The 21,471-nt window shown below is 34.4% G+C and overlaps 1 protein-coding gene across 10 annotated transcripts in view; it reads right to left on the bottom strand.

Annotated features, from left to right (window-relative positions):
- LOC115234731 (extracellular sulfatase SULF-1 homolog) overlaps positions 1-21,471 on the bottom strand; it is a 72,911-nt gene that overhangs the window by 17,975 nt on the left and 33,465 nt on the right. For all 10 annotated transcript variants that reach the window (XM_029806039.1, XM_029806056.1, XM_029806070.1 and 7 more), the window contains 2 exons: positions 11,753-12,079; positions 10,967-11,206 (listed from right to left, as the gene is read on the bottom strand). In XM_029806039.1, coding sequence (XP_029661899.1) covers positions 10,967-11,206; positions 11,753-12,011 — 499 coding nt within the window. In that variant the 5' untranslated portion in view covers positions 12,012-12,079. The remainder of the gene's footprint in view (positions 1-10,966; positions 11,207-11,752; positions 12,080-21,471) is intronic.

The raw sequence follows: 21,471 nt of genomic DNA, 5'->3' as shown, positions 1-21,471 counted from the left end.
TATAATTACTTATACTATCCAAATCTATATTATAGAAGCTCGCGCTTACGTACAAAATATTACTTGCCATTCATTTAGTATTTTAAACTTTATTCGTTTTCAATGATTAAAATATAATATGGATGCGAAAATTATTATGTTTCTCATCTGACAAGTTAAAAATTACGGTATTAGTAGATTCTTGTAGTAAATATTTACGACGAGAGAATTCATGGCCGATATTTCCGTCGATTATTCCATGATTTAATGTGCATAAAACCTGAGAATTAAATGAGCGATAAACATGAAGCGTAATACATTAGATGTTAGATTAATAGAAAAAAAAGGTTTGTTCCTACCCTCAATAAGTAAAATAATAATAATTAATATGCTCCGGACACGCTCTGCCCGTTACAAGGACTGACTCATGTAATGAATCGGCCACTCGACGCGACATTTCGGCTTTGCCATACATGCGTGTGACGCGAAAACGGAAAGTAGAATTAATCAAGTGAGACTAAACACGCGATGAAGAACAATGTAAGCAAATTCAAGAAAATTTCACATGACTCACATATATTCAATTTACTTATCTTGTAGGTATAATAATAATGTTACCAACAGCATATGTGTGTGTGCATGTACATTTTTTTTATTATATTGATAAATAATTGATAAATAATTGATTAATAAGGTATCTCTTAACATTAAATTTTCTTTTGAATACAACGAGTTATACCTGTTCGAACTGCGTTATTTATGTTGTACATATGTTTCTATATGTATAAATATTTTAATATTTATTTGCAGAAAAAAATCAAATACATGTTTAGCTAGTAGTATAAGACAAGTAAGATGAGTTGATAAATGTTAAAAGTTTTGGACAAAAGATGATTTTAGATACACATAACAAGACTATATATACGCTATCTGCATAAAAAATATGAAAAAAAGAATCAAAGAATCACGCTACTGTGGATGAACATTGAAAAAATTTACAAAGTGAACATTTTGCACGGCGATACCAATAATAAATCAAAAAGCAATTCCATTTGCCTGTTCTTTTCGTAAAGGTTCTTCGATCAAGATTCATCTCCTTCGCCGAAATCTGAATTATTCATATGGAGCGGCATCAAATAATTAATTCAAAGGCGCCACGATGTGGGGCCATTTCTTTCAGTCTGCCCCTATTTCTGCTTTCGTGATTTCTCCTATCATAGAGCATCCTTGTCGGGCACGTATATATATCATTGCTTATTTATAATAGTTACATATGGCGACGATTTCGGATTTTTTGCCGGGATTATCATGCGCGATCAATAATATTACTTGTTAATATGTGATAATTGATGACATCTAAAAAAAATATGCGGATTTCGTTCTCGTCCAATAAATAGGGCAATCAATAAATCGCATAAATTGTTATTAAATATTCTATGTTGATTCAACGATCTTATTTTGTTACATAAGAATTTATAACCAATAACATTCATAAATTTTTAACCAACTACAGTACATGAGAATTAGTAATCTAATAAATTATTAAAACATAATTATATTTTTCTTCCATATTAAAATATTCGTGCATATAAAAACATGTGTACATGTGTAAATTATGCAGTTTGAACAGGTACAACTCATTTATCTGTTGACAGGTAAAGTGTTAACAAAAAACTCGAACATTTTAATAAAACATGACATTTGTGATTTACAAAATGCAATTGCATTATTTTTTCAGTGAATTTTTTTAATAGAAATAGATTCCTCTCGTCATTCCACGTGTCAAAATAGTTACGTAATGTTATCGAAGAGTAAATATCTTTTTTAGCCGATACATTTCAATGTGATGTCGTATGTTACATAATATCTAGCGTTAAAACGCTAGTTTTCAAATGATCGAAAGCAATAACGGCCGAATGACAATCTCTTTCAGTTTACATTTTTCACGTAATCGTAATTCATTTTTTTTTGTTCGCGTGAAACACAGAATTAAAATAAAACAAGTCTTCGCGCTCTGATTAATCATGCGACTCTGATTAATCATTGGTGCAAACTTTTCTCAATGGTCCGCCCAGATAAAGTTAATCAGACAGCTCGTTGCAAGCCAGATATATTTTTCATACGCGAACAAGTGTAAAGGATGATGTAGTGTCGCAATTTACATAAACGACTCTCTCGTTATTTAATCTACTCGCATTCGCGCCCGCGCGATTGCGCTTTAATTATCGGTAATTCGCACTTATTGAGTTCCATTCCGCGAATTCGTTAAAGTGATGGCGCTATTCGATATTATCGTCGCGATAAACGAATTAATTATTTCTATTCTCGGCGCTCAACATAACCAGCCTATATGCATGTATATTGAACATGCGCATTATTGTCAAGTTCAGGCTTTGATTTTATAATAATTATGAGATAATTAGTGCGCAATGTTGTAATCAGCGTATGAAAGAGCACTCAAATAATTGATTATAACAGAAATTACGCGGAAAATGCGCGATGCGCATTTTTTCCATATAAGTTAAAACGTATGTGTCATTGTATCTTCGTAAAGTTTTATGGCAAAATATGTGTCACTTTATCATAATGTGCAATAAATGTTTTCGATTAAAAAATCTGTGTATTGAAAGTTGGTTTCTCCCTAAAAAAATTTTACATGAATTTCATTTTTCCATTATATTGATAACTACAAATTTTTATTTATTTAAACTTTAACAGTATAAAATGGTTTATTTTTTAATAAATTTCAGATGAACCTTAATTGACCAAAATTTTAATATTTAATTAGTTATGGAGATAATTAATACTGGAAATAAATAAACTGCGAGAATGATGTAAATCAATCAAATTCCAGTTTAAAAAAAAAATCTAAATCTAAATCCTTGAAGAGAAGTTAAAAAAAATATTATATATCCTGTATATTTCTTGATAAATAAGCATTATAAAACATTATATAGTGTAAAATAAATAAGTGAAACATTTTTTAATCTTACATACTTGACACGTTCAAGTGCTATTAATATATGGTATTATTGATATAGAATTTTTGAATAACTCAATTTCATTTCAAAAATTATCTACGTATAATATAGGGCGATTCATTAGTATTGTAGACAATTACGCATCACACCTGTTGCTTCGGGGAGAATAAATCTCCGAAAAAACGCGAGTTAACTCTTGGTAAAGAATGGTAAAGAAAATTCGAACGGCGAATGCATTCGATTGTAAAGGAACGGAATTGTTCAGTCACTTCTGGTCGACAAAGGAGAAGGCAGAAGGCCGCGTCGGAATATTCTGGCGCCAGTCACAGACCGATTTTCAGTCGGGACAAAAAAAAAGAAAAAGAACGAAACGATGGAAGCGGTCGATGCAGCGGATACTTGGATATGGAAGAATATGGGTCAGCCAAGCAAATGAATTCGCGAAAGAAACATTTCGTGTCTGAATATCGACGACATCGACGGGCGCCATGTGTCATTCAGTATGAAAATGTTCAGAATCAACTCATACATATTTTAAAAATGAATGTCAATTTAAAAAAAAAACAAAAAAACATGGAAACGTAAAATATTGAGAAGAATAAAGAATTTCGATAAATTAAGCTTGCGAAAAAAATAAATAATTTATTTTTATAATTTTCGATTTAATTACTTATCTATAAGTGAATTTTATTTCAACAGAGTTTGAATTTGAGCTGTCGGATGATTCAATGTCAAGATTTTTAATGAATTAGTAATAATAAATAGTTTCATTAAATAATGAATTTCTCTCGTTATATTTCTTTTGAGGAAAAAAGCCTCCAATATTAAAAATGACGTTATTGAAATATGTATCGCTAATTTTAAAATTATTGCGTAATGTCTTGTTCTTATACAAAACAAAAACTATATTCTATAACAAAATTTAATTATGAAGAATTATATTTTGCATATGATAATTTATAATTTGTAACATCTAATGCTAATACAATTAAACAATCTAATATGTCAAAATATTAATGTATTATATTAAGGTTTCTTGTCTTTTTATTAATTAAACAGCACTAGAACAAGATCACTGTTGAGATTATTAGAAAAGAAACAAAAAAGACTGACTTGTGTCATTTCTTTATTATTATATTTAATAGAAGAATTCACAAAACGCGAGTCACATTCTTTTTATGGATTCTTGCCATTTCAAGAATTAATGTCTCGTATGAGCATCGAAAAGAAACGCACATTGAAAATTACCACAATCAAATGACACAAATGAATTCGGCATATTGCAGTGTGCCAGAATCAGTGGTTATAGAGGAAGCGGGCGATTATTTTAGGAAGTTGTTTCGCGTGTGGCGAGAGCATTAACCCGCTTTTCGGATTCTAGCAACGCGCTTCGGCCGGCGATCGTTTATTCGCTTGCATGTCGGCCCTATTTGTTACGACCGTGCGCAAACGTTCTCGTGCCCGGATTTAAAGGTACATCGCATGTTTCTGCACGCCGCTACCGCTGCTTAACGAGCCGTTCAACGAACAACACTATTCCTGTAAAAAGACTCGCATGATGAATCGGAGTTTTATGTCTCGCGCAAATCGCGCGAGTCGTTATTCGGTATTCGCATATGTTGATATATATTATATATATATATATATATATATATATATATATATTTATAAAAGACGTGAACTCGATACACGTTGGCGATATCGAAGAAAAATAAACCGATCGAAAAAAGAGTACACAGTAAATTTCGAAAACATGACAAAATCTTAAAAAAAAGTATATGTTGCCGAATTTATTTTGAATGCCGACTTTATTTCATAACATATCAGGCTCCGAAATCTTGACTTTCCAAAGAGTAGAGTAAAAGCATAGAATATATCAGATATAATTTATTTTCTTACTAAAAATTGCAAAAATGATTATTAACTCCAATTACATCATACTAAAATATTATTTTTATCTCTAATATTCTCTCCTTGATTACTCAGTATATTATGAAAGTTCGTTGCTATTAGCATCGATAATTAGGCGGTAATTGCACTTGCATGAATATTGAGTATCATGTAAATGAAAAATTTTAAATTTAAATGTAATTTAAGATGATTATTAGTATTTCTTGAAATATGTATTTTTAATGGATTGAAAATTACTAAGGATGTGATCGTTTTTATTATGAAAATAGAAACATTAAAAGCCACTAAATTTCTACAATCAATGCAAAATGCTTATAAAAAAAAATTCAATTTACAATTTGATATGTTACTTATAAATATATTGAAATTTTAAATTCTATACATATTTGCGAAATACTGCTATATTTTCATTTAAAATATTTCCTCTTTGCTTCGTAATATGCACTTCATTTGAGATACAGACATACGAAACTAAAGACGTTTATCCATTGTGAAATAGCAGAGATATTTTTCGCCTTTATTAACAAGTATATATTATGCAAGTATGTATTATGGTAATCGAGCTTCCTACAATCATTTGAAACAATACCGCCTCACCCGCGTGGTGTCGGCAGAGCTTTCTTCAGCGCTAACAGATACGGAAACGTTCTCTCCTTATGATCATTATATATGTCACCATCAACGTCGTTTCCGGCCGCTGTCATTATACATTTATTACGATGGACCAGATAATAGATCCTGATTGGTTTCATTATTCATGCAAACCGCGTTTGCATCATAATGACACCTTTTCCTTATCTCGTTGCTACGCGCTTCCAGTTAATACCTTATTATTGTCGGTATGGCTATGATTATGACTGACATTTCGAGACAAACCCGAATTGAATTTACGTTGAGTCAAACTCGTTGAGTCTATCCTCCTTAGACGTTAACAAAAATCTTATAAACCGCGCAGACGTTTTAATGAATTCTTTATTAAAAAAACGCGAAACGCTCTCCAGCCAATATTTATAGCGTGTAAAGAGTGTTATATAACGTAATACCTATTCTATTATCAAACAATCTCAATTTACGGTACATTAAAATACGTAACTTCGTACATTTCTATCAACATATGACCATCGAGTGTTTCACAAACATACACATACGCATTCTTTCAGTGAGGTAGGGTCGCGAAATTCCCGACTACACTCCTAGTCCATCGAGATGCACCTGCATCATAGGGGCCCTTTTGTGATCGCGGCGTGCTCGTATGTGTTCTGAAAATCGTATGGATGTTTCGTTCGTATATGGTCTTCTTTCCTCTCCTGTTCTTCTTCTCCGCTGCCTCCTTCACGGCTACAGACACATGTACACACACATATAGCGTGCATCTTCGTGCATCTCACGAAAGCACTTGAAAAACTGGTGGCGGGTCCTCTCGGACGATGAACAATGCTCCTCTACGGTTCCGTCGACGCGATTTAAATTTAGATAATCTCACCTGCACGACCAACAGTTCACGCTATCGTATATATCGCGTATGTATGCGGATTCGCGTAGAGTGGAAAACACACGATAAATCAATGGTTTCATGCCACGATGAAAACTGAAATAGAGTTTTGTTGCCCGAGAGAATGCAACCTCAGCGTGCACCCTTTGTATATTATAGTATGTGAATGAAAATGGATGGTAGTTTATAATTTTTTATAACGGATAGCAGTGAGAAATATAATCATGGAACATTGATACATTTTATCATTGATCGCCATCCAACTTTATATAGTTTTTCACGTCAGAAACAATGTCATCGATCAAATCAGTTTTTGTAAAACAGTTTTTATATATCTTTGTCTTTATAAAATAATTTTAAATATCTTAGTTAGCGAAATTATATCTGCACGTATTATGAATAAGCAAAAAGATTGCAAAAATATATTATATCTCATTTAATTCTCGGAGCAATAGAAGAATTACAAAATTTTTCGCTTGCGCTTGATAAATATATATATATTTATCACACGTTATATATATATATCCCCCATATTTATATTCTTAGAGTAATCTACCGACTGTTAATTTAACCGAATAAAGTCACGAACACATCCTAATAGAGAAAGACCGAATAGCGTGTACGCTCGTGACAAAAATCTCTCGCGAAGATAACAGAAGAAAATTTGTCGTCCGGTCAATCGGCCTCGGTATTCTGGTCAGGGACACCCTGTATATCAGACGGTGATAACGAAACGAGTTCTCTCTTTTCCCTATGCACGACCATTGATACACAAGACACATTCCTTTGTGTGATTTAAATGACTATTTTCTTTTTAATTATAGAGAGAAAAGTTTTGTTAAATAGTTTTTAATTGTCATATCCATTAAAATACGTTTTTAGCTACTCTAATAATCATGGAACATTGATACATTTTATCATTGATCGCCATCCAACTTTATATAGTTTTTCACGTCAGAAACAATGTCATCGATCAAATCAGTTTTTGTAAAACAGTTTTTATATATCTTTGTCTTTATAAAATAATTTTAAATATCTTAGTTAGCGAAATTATATCTGCACGTATTATAAATAAGCAAAAAGATTGCAAAAATATATTATATCTCATTTAATTCTCGGAGCAATAGAAGAATTACAAAATTTTTCGCTTGCGCTTGATAAATATATATATATTTATCACACGTTATATATATATATCCCCCATATTTATATTCTTAGAGTAATCTACCGACTGTTAATTTAACCGAATAAAGTCACGAACACATCCTAATAGAGAAAGACCGAATAGCGTGTACGCTCGTGACAAAAATCTCTCGCGAAGATAACAGAAGAAAATTTGTCGTCCGGTCAATCGGCCTCGGTATTCTGGTCAGGGACACCCTGTATATCAGACGGTGATAACGAAACGAGTTCTCTCTTTTCCCTATGCACGACCATTGACACACAAGACACATTCCTTTGTGTGATTTAAATGACTATTTTCTTTTCAATTATAGAGAGAGAAAAGTTTTGTTAAATAGTTTTTAATTGCCATATCCATTAAAATACGTTTTTAGCTACTCTAGTTTTGTTGAATTTACACAAACTGAATATAATGTTTCAAATCATACATATGCAAGAATCTAGCAGACGGGAATTGAAGTTAGAACAAAAATTCTTTTCGATCAGATTCATACAAGACTCGTCGTAATGGTAATTTTTTATGTGCCAATCGTTTAAGATTGAAACAAAAAATCCTCACGTAAGACTGTCAAATGCGAGAAACGTTATGTCATTAACAATTATTTTCGAGAAAGTCGGGAAACGTATTGACAGACAACATGTAGCGATGAATTAATCGCGTTTCGGATTCGAGTTAAATAGCTCGAGAATTCGGGGCCTTATTTCGGCTATATACTTACAACCTTCACGGAAGTGGAAGAATATTAGCTGTCATGTGTGTACATGTGTGTTATATGCGTGCGCGCAAATTTTGGAAGGCCGCCAATCTCGTGCCGGATGTAGACGAGGGTCTCGACCGACGAGCAAGGGTATGACCGAACTTTCAGGGAGCAACGTCCTGCCCTCGCGAATATGGTCGCGAACAGACGTGTCGCGTACCAGAGTGCGGATGCAACGAGGAGGAATACCGACGAACGAAAAGAAGAGGTCCGGCAGAAAAGATTCGAACTGCTTGCGTAAGATCTAATATCGGCGAATAAACGTGTTTCGATCGATATGTTGCGACACAATAATTTTTGTCTCCTGAACGCTGACAAAGACACTGTCCTCTTGCGTTTTTTCTCTTCACAGATATCATTTCACCGATATCAAATTATCTTTGACTAAAATCCAACTAATACTCTATCCTTTTAAAAAGGCAAAATTTAAAAACAGACAGTTAAACCACAATGGAAATTAAGAAATTTTCGAAAGCAGCACTTAAAGACTGGTAACAAATTCTTGGGTATACGTTTCTAACGGTTCTCTCTGAACTTGTTTATCGAAAAAGATTTGCGTTTCTTCTCGTACAAGGTTACGAAAAAGGAGATGCGTGGCCTGTCAAGAATTCTCGATGTCGCGGGCGCATCAATGCGTTTTATGTCTGTTCAGCGATAAGAGAAATCATCAGTAAAATACAATATAACATCCTATAGTTCGCGATATGCACATTGTGGAAGGTAGATCTTATTACGATTGTGCACGTCTGGCACAACAAAATATTTCTACGTGTATTGATGTCAGCGTATAACCCGTATTACGGTTAGTGTCGTCAAGCATCACGTGGCTATCTTGTAAATCACAATCACGAACGCGGTGAATTTTGTGATCCATAACGTTATTATATAACTTCTTATCGTCGAGCATGATCCAGCATAAGTGACATCTTATCGCAGGTCATGATCCGGCATAAACTAACTTTCAGATTCACAAGCAGACGGTTGAAATCTTGTTTTCCCTACTCAGGTACTCGGTGAAATCAAATAACAAGTATGTTATATAAAATAGAGATCCATGCATGCATCTCTGCTTGAAGAAAATAAATGCGACGATCCGATATATTATTGCTACTATATCGAGCTTCGAGTGTATTGTAATCGCGAATTTATAAACACAAATTGGTTGGAAATAGACACACACAATATATTTTACGATAATCAAATAATGCAAATAAATAACAAATAAGCCGCGCTATATTCGGACGGGTTGAATCGAACGTCTCTGGATTTTGAGTTATTGCCGTTGGCGAATCGATCGTATCGAGACGCAGGTGCGATGCTACAACCGTTTTTGGTCGTGCACGAAGAGAAGAGCGTTTCTCTCCGCTTCTGCGAACCGTCAAGATTTTGTCGGAAGGCCGTGGAAGAAGGAGGCTGCAACGGAGAGGAGCCGAACAATCGCAGTTGGACGACGGGACGAACTCGCTTGGCGGGATCGAAACCCGGGGAATTCCGCGGGAATGCACTGCCATATTCGTCCTACGATTCGACCGAAACTGTATATATTTCGTCCTCGATCGACGACGCGCGCGAGTACGAGAATGAAAATCTCGAAGCTCATCAATGATCAAAATGTTAAGACAAATAAGAAATAGATAGATATATTTATTTAGCTCTAGGATGAACTTCCTGGAGTATAAAGAACGAACAATTGCGTAAGATAAATGCGATAAGAATAAAAAATAAGAAAGAAAAGAGAATAGCCGAAAGCGAAATGGCAACGTGAGGGAGAGGATAAATTAGTCGAGACTTTAATTGTAAGAATGCACCCGCGGGCAACGCACGTGCATTCTTTGTGTGAATAAAGAATGTCGATCTGGCCTCATTTTTAACGATACGCACAAAGTATTGTGGAAGTCGCTGCGTTACGAGTGCGCGTTGATTTACACGCGATGTAAGGGCAGTTGAAAAATAAGGTGAGCGAGGTTTCGACCTATACTGATTGCAAATCTCAGCTTAAACGGGCTCGTGCTAACTTATATAACGAGCGATTTATCCTGGACCATACTTGACTCCAATTACGCATAATGCGTCATTGTGCTCTAGTAGGGAGGTAAATAGAAATCTCACTTCAATTGAACGCGTCTCGATTATCTTGATTGCATTTATACGACCAAAGGTCGAGTTATGCGCAAGTTACAATACTGCGGACGATAAAAGAGTCTATTCTCTTCGTAAATTGCGCCAGTAATGATTATAAGCATTAGTAATAAATAGCTCTAATTAAGAAGATATTTTTTAATTTTTCTCCTCTCGCGAGATTCTCATAATTTTTGTAGCTTCGACACAAAATATTATTCAAATTTTAATACTTTTTTATTTTTGTATTATTGCGTCAGCGTAGTTCCGAAATATTGCGTAAACAAAAATTTGATAATAAAAGTATTGAATATTGAAAATTAAGGAAATGCAACAACGATATATATATTTTAAAATTTTTGCTAGAAAAAAATTTGATTCCTAATTTATCATAAAAACTTTAAGCGCTGAAATTTGATGTCCCTTGGACTTTCAATTATTAAGCATTTTGTAAAACAACGCAACCTTCGAAATTTACAAAATACAAAGGACTCTACGAGCGACGATCAACAGACTTATACGACGAACGGTAGCGGATTCCTTACCTGTTCGATATCCGGCGTTGCTTAAGTAAGCAGCGAAGGAGTGAGGCTCGTGATCTCGCTGCCACTGGGGACTGCTGCAGTTGTCGTTGTTCGTAAAGACCTCGTGATTGTGAACGTAACGACCGGTCAGCAGAGAGCTCCTACTCGGACAACACATAGGAGTGGTCACGTATGCGTGTCTCAACTCGGCGCCCTCATCCCTTATTCGCCTGAGAGTCCGTGGCATAAAGTTCAACGAACCTGAAAAATCGAAGCGATCACTTTGTCAAAAAATAAAGATTTTATTCTCTACTTGTCAAACACTATATTGTTTATTTATACTTTCTGTTGTATAAGCTATACTGTATTAATTTTTTCAAGGATTAAGAAAGAAGGAAAAAAAGCGTCTAATTAAAATTTCGCTAAGAAAGAATCGACCCGAGATTTTCGCATGTGGATGAAAATGTTATGAATATTATTCAAAGATCATGCGTTCTACTCTAGTATTAAGCGACATAACAGATTGTAGACGAAATAAACACGCATATCTCCCACAAATGCAATATTACAAATTGGAATGGCATATTAGATTTGCATTTCTCCCCGAATATATATGACGATATCTGAGCCTTCGCGAGACGAATATCATAAGCGAGATAAGGCGTCAACAGGCCGCGCCTTACACGCAATGAACAAATTGACTCTCTCTGTTCCACATGATTAGGCATTTATATACTGGTAATATGACAGCGTAATAAATAATTCGGCGTTACGTATATGTGTAACATATAAGCTATAGTTACGAACCCAGTTCGACATCTTGATCGTCCGTCAAAATCAATACGATATTGGGTTTCCTCTCTCTAGGCTGTTGATACGGCAAATATGGCGAATTCGACTGATGATTGTGATGATTACTATTGCCGTTGTAATTCGACTTGTGAACGGAGCCACGACGCTGCTGCTGGCTGTCGTATGCGTCATCCGCAGGTCTCTCTCCGTCGGTTCGTCTGGCATTGACACCCAACAGCAGGAGGAGAAGTAGAAATTGAAATAGCTTGCTCATGGCGATGGCTGCTAATCGGCGTTTATAGGCTGGCTACCTCAATCCAATGTGTCATACCATGGTTGTGACTGGAATAAAAAAACGAAACACGCACGTTAATGGGCACGTACATCTGGCGGTAATTGGATCGTGGCGCGACAAGAAAAGTCTTAAAGAATCTTTTCCTCGTTTCGTACCTAAAACATATCTCTTCGAGTCTGAGAAAAACCAGATGACGAGATAATTGTACGTGCAAAAAGAAATTGACTGTCATAGAAATCATTTCAACAGCGTTTTTCATTACTTCATATATTGCGCCGATTTATTCGTGAGATACATTTTATGAAACTTAGATTATAAACGTTCTTATTATCGCAAAAATAAAAAGTAATATCTGTGTGTGTATGTAACCGAGGTATTATCCTAAGTAGAAGTTATTACATAGAATTTTCTGCGAAATTATGCAGTAACTTTAATATTTTATATTCTCGAACTCGATTTCTCTGACTTTAAGACGGAGTTAAAATAATATCCAAATATCCTTAGATATACTCAAAAATATATTACTCTAGGAGTCTTATTTCATAAATTCTAAACGAACATTTTGTCAATTACATTTACGAATCGTTGTAAATATTGTCAACATGTCTTGTTTTATGTTAATTATTTTGCATTAATGGCTACATTATATCTAAAACTCAAACGCATATAATACATTTAACACATAATCACTTCGAGAATAAAATTCTAAAATTCTGATATACATCCAAATGCGGTGCCAACAATTTATTTGCACAACAATGTATCGTATAATGATAAAAAAATTTTATTTTGAATACATTCGAAATTTTCTTTTATATGTATTATATAAACGTCAAACAATTAAATATCTATAATAAAATATATAACACATTATAGATACCGTACGCGTGAGGCGGATAAATAATCCTCGATTCAAGTATTCCGCAATCATCCGGAATTGTGTCAATGTGCGAAGCGCGCTGCGAATTAAATTCTTGCGCAATCGAAACAGATTTATCGTGTAATCCTTTAATGCCCACGAGCAGCCTGCAGTTTGGCACGCGAACAATAATTATCTCCGATAACGCGTACCTAAACGTATCCGCATCGCGATCGCCGTACGTGCGAAACAATTAACAGATCGCATTATTGGCAATTCTTGATTAGCGATTAACCGCGGATGATACGTACGCTATACTCATCAAAGGCTTTAACTGAAACCGAACGTGATCATCCTAACTAAATAGTAGATACGCCATACTCGAAACAGGCCGTTCAGGAATGAAAGATGACAGATGAAAGGTGCAAAAAAGAATTACGTGATCTAATTAAACCGTGGAAAAGAAAAACAGAACTATAATCGCATGACCCTTGTTTTATGTGTGACTGCCTCTATTGTGTTATGCACTGCGAAAATTTTACGAAGGATTTTCTGTCTCTGAAAGAAGAACGATAAATAATCACGCAAGTCTGGATTATAATTTTATTGATTGAAACGTATATATTATATTAAGAGATGGATTATATAAAACGTGTCGCGCACGAATTTCATCTAATCAATATTTAACAAACACGTTCAAATTATTATTCCGTAATTTATGCTGAAAATATATTATCTCTTCTAAATTCTTATATATTTTATCTTATATTTAACAATTTTTATTAAAATTCCTGATAATGCAACCGTTTAAGCCCATTTCTTCTTTATAATTATGAATTTTATAAAGCTATGCTGTTCAAACAGATATGCTTCATAAATTTTATTAAAATTTTTATCTTTTCTACAAATGTATTTACATATTAATTATATATTTAGAATATTCATATAAATTATGCGATCATCAATTATTTTTATTTTATGACAAACTTGCGCATATAAATTCTCAAAACTATTTATAATAAAATCCAATTTATTATATATTTATTACGCTGATTGTAAAAGCTCTTACATTATTTCTGCTAATTTATTTCTTAGAATATACTAGCAATTTTTACGGTTATAAATTTCCCGTTGGTTTCTCATGGCCAGAATACCGATGAAAAGATTTCACAAATAGTACTATGATGAAGTTTACTGTGGATTTTTTTATTATCAGTGATGAGAGGCTACTAACTACGTTTATCGATTGTACGTGAGACGCGTAAGAAAACCTGAGTGCTTCGAGCAGCATGATATTTTGAAACATCTATGTAGAAGCTAAAAGAGAAAATTGAACGATACGAGACTCGAACGCGAGTCTGATCGGATTGAACAGACGGAAGAATGTTAGAGCGTGTTCTCGCAGACAGTCAAATATGGACGCGGACGGTTGCACGGCAAGCAAACGTACGGTACTGGATAGAATGTTCCCACGATTCGAGAGGATGTTAGGGAAGAATATTATTCGCGAAAATCGCAGCGCTTTCGACATCATCTTCTCCTATTCCACGCATATACACTCTTTTGCACAATACATTTAAAATTTTTCCTATTTCATTTCTCGCATCGCATACATTTCTATTTTTCAAAACTTTGCAGAGATATCACATTTGTGCGATTATTTAGTATTGTTCGGAGAGATTGTTTAGAAAGACAAAAAAAGATGCTGCTTCATATCACGAAATTATTTTAAGTCTTTATAGTGTCTGAGACAATGACCAGTAAGATACAAAAGTCATCCCAGATAGATCCTTATTTTTTTAAACGATGTTATTCTTTCTCAGAATAATCCCATTTAGCAGTAATTAAAAATAAATATATGTATAAAAATGCTTATAACAGAGGACTCTGTATTAAAGAACTTTTTAACATCATATTATATTTTTTTATTCTATTATTTTATTGTTAAAAGAATTATTCCACTAACGCTTTTACTTTTTATATGATGAATATAACTATGTTACATACGACAAATATAACTATGAATAGAACTAATTGTAAGTATAACTATGTCGATATTTAATCACAAAATAACAATAATTATAAATATTTAGTTTTGTAATAACGTTATCGATTAATGGCAGCATTCAGATCTGAAAGAGTTTTTTAAACAAATAATGATCCAAATGATTACCCTTACATCGCATCATAAGAGATATCATATATTGAATCCACCCCATATAAATTCCCACGCGCATACATCACGGGTAGATTAATGTATCGTTTTTCTAAGTTGTGACAGATCCGGTTTCAATACATTAATGGTTACATGCCCACGTTACAATTGATTCGACTATCGTGTTACAAGACGATCTTCCAAAATGGTTTTCTGCGTCACTTCATCAGGAAGATTAAAATAATTTATGCCGAAACGGACGTAAATGTGGGCGGAGCGTAACGAATGTTGTGTATTAATAAAAAATCTAAACGCCCTCGCGCAAATAAATTTTGTGTTCAAGTACTGACAATGAGAGAGAAGATATCACTTGAATTATACCAAAAAGAATATTGATAAAAGATAAATTATTATCACATACTAGAAGTTATATAAATTACTTCTTATAAATAAAAATATATTTTGTTGCTTCGATATCAGGAATAGATGTGAAAACGTAACACCAAAATTGACTATGGCATGTACAATTTGAACACGTTTGTGTCCGAGTAATATTTTACACGATTTGACAGAAAATAAAGAGCTCGAGATATCTTGTTCGAATTCGATTAATCTCCGTTTTATAGCTTGCCCACCTTGTCCATTTTTTTCGTTGATGTAATTCATTCAAGGTATATCGGAAATTGCCTCGGGTGGCGACCGTTCGAGCGTATACGGCTATATACGATCGAGTGGGTTGCAGATTAAACGGATGTTACATGTGCGTATTTTGCGTATTAACCTGTAACGCGACACATTTACGTGATCGAGTGTAGGTCGAATGCTTTGAGGAAGCGAACGCTCATTTAAATCGTCTAAAAGTCCGGCGAGTGCGTGGGTAGCGTAAGAAAATTTCTTTTCGATCTATCTATAAAATCGTCTAGAGAAGATTTTATAGCTTTCAGGAATTAAAATAATACGGTCTCTTCTGAATAGACTAAATGGACTCATGTTATATCATTGCCAGTATATTAGTAACATTACAGAATCAGGGAAGATTTTTAATCAAATTTTTTGTATTAATAATAAAAATTGCATATGTCAAGCATGTATGAAATATTTATAAAACAAATATATCGCTTTAATTATATTAATAATCAATAAATAAATCTATAGTATGAATTTCAATCTTCTTTTTAACATGCATCGACAATTCAGTAATCATTTTCTCGGAATGATATCTTTTTATCTAGTTCGCGAAATCTGTTTTAGTTTAAAGCATCTTAAATTATTTTTTAAACTCTTGTTTAAATAATCGTTCCCCCATATATTATCTACATTTAGTACGGATTTCTTTTGCTGGCATCAACGTCCGTCGATGTACGAGACTCTTGTCTCTCAAGATTCTCGATCGACGACGTGATGATAGGCTGCGAGCATCTTCGCAGTCTGTAATATCGAGACATGCTGGTTGGACGATCGTCGGTCGTGCAAATAACAAGTCAGTGAACGCGCGCGATTATTGCGCGCACGCACGTGCAGCTGAGGGCTACGATTTTTCTCGCAATGTCTTCGTCATCGGACGATCACGTTTCCCTCTTTAGACACTCAGCATCGGCTCTTGAATCGATAACAGCCAGACAGATCAATTCATTAATGCGATGTTAAAGTACTGACGTTTAACTCTCTGCATAGTATATATATTACAACTTAAGAGATTCTTCCTTCTTCTAGACATCTCTCTCTCTCTCTCTCTTTCTCTCGATTATATTTTCTTTTCAACGTCCGTCGATGTACGAGACTCTTGTCTCTCAAGATTCTCGATCGACGACGTGATGATAGGCTGCGAGCATCTTCGCAGTCTGTAATATCGAGACATGCTGGTTGGACGATCGTCGGTCGTGCAAATAACAAGTCGGTGAACGCGCGCGATTATTGCGCGCACGCACGTACAGCTGAGGGCTACGATTTTTCTCGCAATGTCTTCGTCATCGGACGATCACGTTTCCCTCTTTAGACACTCAGCATCGGCTCTTGAATCGATAACAGCCAGACAGATCAATTCATTAATGCGATGTTAAAGTACTGACGTTTAACTCTCTGCATAGTATATATATTACAACTTAAGAGATTCTTCCTTCTTCTAGACATCTCTCTCTCTCTCTCTCTCTCTCTCTCTCGATTATATTTTCTTTTATTTCCATCAATTATGCGGTAACTTTGATAATAACATGTGATAGTATATGATAGTATTATGACTCGTAGATTATCTCGATTCTACATCTCTTTTTCTTTATTCTTTTCTCGCGTAATTTATTTTTCTCCTTTTCTTTCTGTATGTGTGTATGTATTTTCCCTTTTAAGTCTTGAATTGTCTTTGATTTGTCATGAAAGAATACTCCGAAGACTACGTGATTGTTATTGACGCTACTACATCCGGAAGATATATAAAAGATTCAACGTTGACAATCAGCTGTGCAGCTTGTCGTTCCAATAGCATAATGACCAGTTCCGATCATCGCGTGCAAGCGCTCTACTTTTCTACGCTATCATTTATATCTCTATCGGATATTCACATTCCTCGCGCTTTAATTCTTCATTTTGATGAATTCCTCGAGTAGATAATAGCCTCTCTCAGAAGGAGACCCATTTATTGATCCGATATTAATAGTGCGAAAAATATAAAAAATACTTAAGTCTCTTTCGATTTGTGATGAGAATAATATAATGAACCATGAATTAAATTAGTGCATTTGACGAAGATCAATTAGTATCTATTTCCACACTATGGTAAATGATTAAAGGAATAAAGGCGAAGAGCTCGTGTTGACATGTGGTAAATTCTAATTGGGCGTTTGGTTTACATATGCTGCGCGATATCTGACGTCACTTCCTGGGTAGAATAGTAGGAACGAACGCGCGCTGAATTTAGCACAATCAGATAATGTAACGAGCACACACGTGTACATAAACCTTTCGCAATGCGCATGTATCTATACGTATTATACGTATATATATCTATACAACATTAAGATGCATCTGTTCGTTATCTTTAAATTTCATTTCGTGCGGTTAAAAATGTAGCAACTCTGTTATTAATATCTCTTAATATCGCAATAAATTTCGCAAAAAAATTTCGAATTTTCTGTTGTCAATAACAGACGCAGAGAGATTTCCGACATAGTATATATAGTTATATGTATAGATGCGAAATATCATTGATCGCAGAAATTTTTTAAACAGTTTTTATGGAAATTGAAATAGCAAACTAAAAAAAAAAAAAATAGAGGAAAAAAAGAAGAGGTCTCGTAACCGATGTGTGAACTGTATTTGTTATTATATGCTCATATCGTGTAAGTCAAAATCATCCGGAAAATCAGATTATTTATCATTGATAACATTCCGTTTTTGATATATTTGCTAATTTATGCAATCATATCTAGAAAGTACATTAAATCATTTTCAAATTATTTTATACAATCCATGTCATTTGTTAAAAAGTTTACTTATTTAAAAATTCACATATATTTCTTACTCTTATTAATATTAATTAATATTTTATTTGACACTTTCGTTTTAGTTCACTGGTAATATATATAAAAAGTACCAAGCGCGTCTCGTTTTCATCGCAACGTGGCTGTAACCGTAAAAAATACATTTGACACTCGTAACGAGCACACCGGATTGGGCAAATTTAACGCAAGAAATGTTTCCTGCCTCGCATTGTATATCTATGTATATATCTGCATGGTGTGCATTGACGATGTGGTGTGATGACTACTTCCTGCGTCCGCTTTGATAACACACATTTCGTCGACTAATTATACGAATCGGTCAGACGTGATATACATATATTGCTATACATAAATTTTCATGTCTCGACCGTTTTGTATAATTCGTGCTAAGCGATACGCACGAGAGATAAGAAACACACACACAAACCGTAAAAAACAAGAATGCACAAACCATCAACATCTACTGGAATGTTTGTATGCTATATAGTAAATTTGTAAGTATTGTGCGAGAAACTTAAAACTACACATATAAAATATTCTTTCTAAACTAGAAGGACTTTTAGTTAATCAATTGGTCGAGTAACACGTTAAACTTTCGATAATAAACTTCATAGTACTTAGAGAGAGAGAGAAACAAATTTGTATAAATATGCTTAAAAAAGATACTGTTTACTTTGAAAAGTTTGTCGACAAATTTTTAATTTTCCAATATTAAATAGACACCATGTTCCCTTTCCTCACGTTTCACTATTAAATGCGTTATAAGTGCAGCAAATTGTTCTACTGATACCATAAAGAGCTGACAATCGTTGACCCTAATCTCGATTGAAGATATTGCTCTCGAGGCAATTTGTGGTTGTCTATGCTTCTGGACAATAGCTGTTGACAACAGCTTTCCTTCATCAATACAATAAGACTGAAGTCGCGGGCGATGACAAAGAGCGAAGTGCGAGGATAAAAGGCGCGTCGAAGCCATGCCGAGATGACTGTCCGCGAAGCGTGAAAATGAGGAACGAGGAGGGCACTGCGTACACGATGCCAGGAGGACGTGTGGGCGGTTATTGTTCGGTCGAGAGATCGGAGATTTCGAGGGAAAGATCTCTTCCCGAGAGAGCACAGCCCGCCTCGACAGCTATGAGAGAGATGAAGATCGTATCGCTAGATCCCGAATGGGATCTCGAGGACCCCGAATGAATGAACGCGCTCCGTTCGCGAGAAGAATGTGATGAAAAGGAAGGGAATGGGGAAAGGAGAAAAGAATAGCAGTCCATCCCTCGCTCCCACTTCCTGCAACGAACATCAAGAGCCACAAATAAGATAAGTTTAGAAATTACGAGATACAAGAATGATAAGGACAGAAAGAGAGTACACCGAAATATCTCTCATGACAATTTTATCAGTCAGTTTAACGATCCAATGATTCCGCAGCGCGTTCATCCGTGAGTTGGATGATAATAATTTCGAAAGTTTTTAAATTTCGCGTGAGAGAATAGCGCTCGCGATCTTTACGAGATACATTTATAACGTTTATTAAAATTTAGAAATTATCTCTCCCTCTCTCTCTATATAGTTTTATAAATATAGATGCTATTATAACAAATTAAAATCAAATTTATATTTTATTATCAATAATAGATTATTTCATAGAGTTTACAATTCAGAAATTTTTCGAGGCTTTAAAGAAGCAAAGAAATGTAAATGCATCTTCATACATCATTGCAGCGTCTTCATAAATGTCTGAGAATACATCTTTCAAATAAAGAATTTAATTAAGGGAATAACAAAAATTCTATTTCTAATGCATATATATGATTACGAAAATAAATTAATACTTACAGATAAAAAAAATTATTTGATATTGTTCATACTATTGTACTTGTAAAATTTTATTATTACATAAATTATTGACATTGCAAGATTAGATATTTTAATGAATTATTATAAGAGGAAAAAATATCTTTAATACACAAAGTTTAATGATACCTTCTAACGAAAGATACGCGTTTTGCATCATTTTAATCGATCGAAAGCACAAATTTATCACACGAAAGGATTGTGCAGCAAATGTAGAAAACTCGACACGACGTCCGATAAGAGTCTTGATGCGGTGACGTAATAGATAATCGATCACGCGTAATTAATGACGAAGACGATATATAAACACGAATATACAGCATCGCGTTTCTAGCGCATCATATCTGAGAAGATGACGTAAAACGGGGAAAAAAGAGTCGGCAGACGAGTCAGAGTGAAGAGATAGAGAGATAAAAGTGACTCTCGTAGGGAAACGCCAGGGAACGAAAGACCAGGGGGTGGGGGGGGGAGACATGGGGAATGCCAGACTGCTTGGCGGCGTCGGCTTTATCAACCCACGCGATGTGGTACGCTCTTCAAATCGCTTATGGATATGTGTGTATGTGTACATATATCGCGAAATGCTTCTTCGCTCTTTCATTGTCGAGTCGACATTAACGTATGAATATGCGCATCAGCGAAGCAGCTTTAACCGTTAACCATTAACGATCTTCGAGGTGTTATTTCCGCAAAGATAAAATGCGTTTCAATAAAAGCATTTGGCGCATGTATATGCAAATCTGTAGATCGTAATTCTAATCATCGATGTTTCGAACTAAAAACTCATTATATTTAAAAAAATAATAATTACTATATTTGGTAAAATTGCATTTTTAGAATAATTTTAGGATATATTTGCCGCCTGTCTCTAATTGCGAAAATTATATTTATTACACTTTTTCTCTACTCTGCATGTATTCTCTATTTGACAATATATAAATTTTTTTTTAATTAAAATTTTCTTATAATGCACATAAAAAAGAGGATCTCATTTGCATATATCTCACCCGTAATGAAAGCCTTTTATAAAAGGATGTCAAATGATAAAATATTAACGTTGATCTATCGACATACGCA

This window comes from Formica exsecta, unplaced genomic scaffold (assembly GCF_003651465.1).
Source record: "Formica exsecta isolate Colony F162 unplaced genomic scaffold, ASM365146v1 scaffold108, whole genome shotgun sequence".
NCBI classification, from domain to species: domain Eukaryota; kingdom Metazoa; phylum Arthropoda; class Insecta; order Hymenoptera; family Formicidae; genus Formica; species Formica exsecta.
This window is presented reverse-complemented; position numbering and strand designations above follow the sequence as displayed.